The 2259-nt window shown below is 64.0% G+C and overlaps 1 protein-coding gene across 1 annotated transcript; it reads left to right on the forward strand.

Annotated features, from left to right (window-relative positions):
- Nucleotides 1-1117: 1117 nt before the first annotated feature.
- EMIHUDRAFT_253097 (hypothetical protein) lies at nt 1118-2240 on the forward strand (the record flags this gene model as incomplete). The annotated part of the gene is made up of 1 exon (XM_005785926.1): nt 1118-2240. A coding segment is annotated over one exon (1123 nt), but the record flags the coding sequence as incomplete, so codon positions are not given.
- Between the last annotated feature and the right edge of the window lie 19 nt (nt 2241-2259).

A 2259-nucleotide genomic window follows, 5' to 3' on the forward strand; every position in this document is an offset into this window, starting at 1 on the left:
CCCTCGGTCTCCGACTGCTTTTTGTATTTGGGACGGAAGCCCTGAACCTTTCCGCAGGCTCGACCGAGGAGCTCGCCTCGGAGATCGTTGCCGCTGTGCCAGGCGTGCGCCGCGTCGCGGACATACGAGTCTGGATGCACACGGCGGTCTCCTCCACGGCAACCACGACGGTGACGGTGGAGCCAGCGGGCAGCAGCGGCAGCTTTGGCGGCGGGGAGGGGCGAGCCTGCGCGGTCAGTCGCGGCGTGGAGGCGGTGCTTCGCCGGCGCGGCGTGGCGCGGGTGTACGTGCAGGTCTTGCGCGAGGGGAGCGGCACGTGGGCCGCAGAGGAGGCGCGGCGTGGTGGGGAAGAGGCGCGGATTGGCCGCGCGGAGGAGACAAGACGATCCGTTGGGTCGGGTGACGCTTGAGAGACCAGATAGACGTATACTGCAATACAATATATGCGTCCTATGTGCGTGAGGCGGATGGACCGTGGTTCACACGACACAGACAAATGGTGACACTGAGGTGGGGGGGTGTCCTCTTCGCTCTTGCGTGTTGATATGTGCCGAGCCGGTTTATAATTATAGCGTTTTTATCATGATTTCCTAGGAAGCGAGCTGCGAGGCCGTACAGTGCGAGGCGTGGCGATAGAAATCGGGGCGTCGGCATCCAGCAGCCGATTTCTGTTTCGGCGAGGGAAATCGGGCGAGCCAGCAGCCGATTTCTGTAAGCGATTTCTGCCAAAATTTTCTTCGGCGCTGCGCGCCGGTCACTATACGGTCTAGATACTAGTACACTAAAAGGTTGCCCTGAGATACGAATCCAATCCTCCCGCTTAACCTTTATTTCGTGTGTGCGTGCTCGCTCGTGCCTCGTGCGCCGAACCAAGTTCTGCTTCAACAAACCCGTCGAGAGGCCACGTCACGCCGGTGTCCCCTTTTTCTGCATCTTTGTGGGTGTGGCAGCCCACTTTGCCAGTCCCTAGAGGTGTCTTTGACATTTGACTTCGATGTCTGGTGGGGGACGATTTATGTCTGGTGGGGGACGCAGGTGCTCAAAGGTGCTCAAAGGTTGCGGGCGTGTCACCACTCGCGCCTTCGCTCTCGACACTGGGTTCTGGACATGCAACGACATGCCGAAAAGGGAGCGATCCGCGGCGCAGGCACGCGCTGAGGCCGTGTATAGACGCGCCAATCCGGATGATAGGGGCGATCGGGGCCGTGACCGCAGGGCCGAGAAGGTCGAGTACAGACGCAGACTCAAGAAAACGAGAGCGGAGGCCGCCGCCCTCGCGGTGCCTGACGCTGCTCCTGCGGCTCTCGTTCCCGTCCCGATTCCGTCTACCGTCCCTCGGCCACGGGCCCTCGGCCAGCACGGCAGGGGCCACCTGCTCGTCGCGAGGCAGCCGAGCTTGGCACTTCCGCCGCCCCTCGCCGCTCTTCCACCTACAATTACTCCTCGCCTCGTCGCTCCGATCCCGCCTTTGGCGCCGACCGCGAGCCGGTACGGCGGCCTCGCCCTGCGCGACATCGCCTTTGGCAGCAGCCAGGGTCGCCTCGGCAAGGGCGGCCAAGGCACCGTTAGGCTTGGCCGCCACTACGGTGGTCGTCTCGCGGTGAAGCAGCCGCTGCGCGCGAGCAGCGCCTTCGCCTCCGAGTGTCAGATCGCGGCAGCACTACACCATGAGAACATCATCTATGTGATGGGCTTTGCATGCGCCCCGCGCGAGACGCCGTTCCTCGCTCTCGACTATGCCGACGCAGGGACTCTGGGAGATTTGTTGATCGGGGATCAGAGGGGCGAGAGCCGCTCCCTCGGCGTGCAGATTGCAAGAGCAATGTCGTACCTGCACACGCGATCTCCCCCCATCGTGCACCTTGACCTCAAGCCATCGAACGTGCTGCTGTCGGCGCGCTCTGAGGGGCTTGTCGCTAAGCTGTGTGACTTTGGGCAGGCGAGGCGACTAGCCGTTGGGGCGCAGCTCTCGCACTCAGGCACGCCGGGTTGGCGGGCGCCCGAGCAGGTGCGGGTGGCCCGCGACTTTGCAGTCGTGCCGCTTTCGCGTGGCACCGACGCCTGGTCGCTAGGGTGTGTCCTGGCTGCGCTCGAGGCGCCGTCGGGCGTCTGCGACCCGTACCACTTCGCCACGGGCGACGCGCCAGGCAAGTGCGACTCGCGCCTCCGACACGAGCTCGACGCAATCGTCGCGAACGGCTTCACCCGCCCGTGTGTGCCCGATGAAAGCCGGCTTGCAGGTGTGGTCAGCGCGTGTAC

The sequence above is a fragment of the Emiliania huxleyi genome, assembly GCF_000372725.1.
Source record: "Emiliania huxleyi CCMP1516 chromosome Unknown EMIHUscaffold_1561, whole genome shotgun sequence".
NCBI classification, from domain to species: Eukaryota; Haptophyta; order Isochrysidales; family Noelaerhabdaceae; genus Emiliania; species Emiliania huxleyi.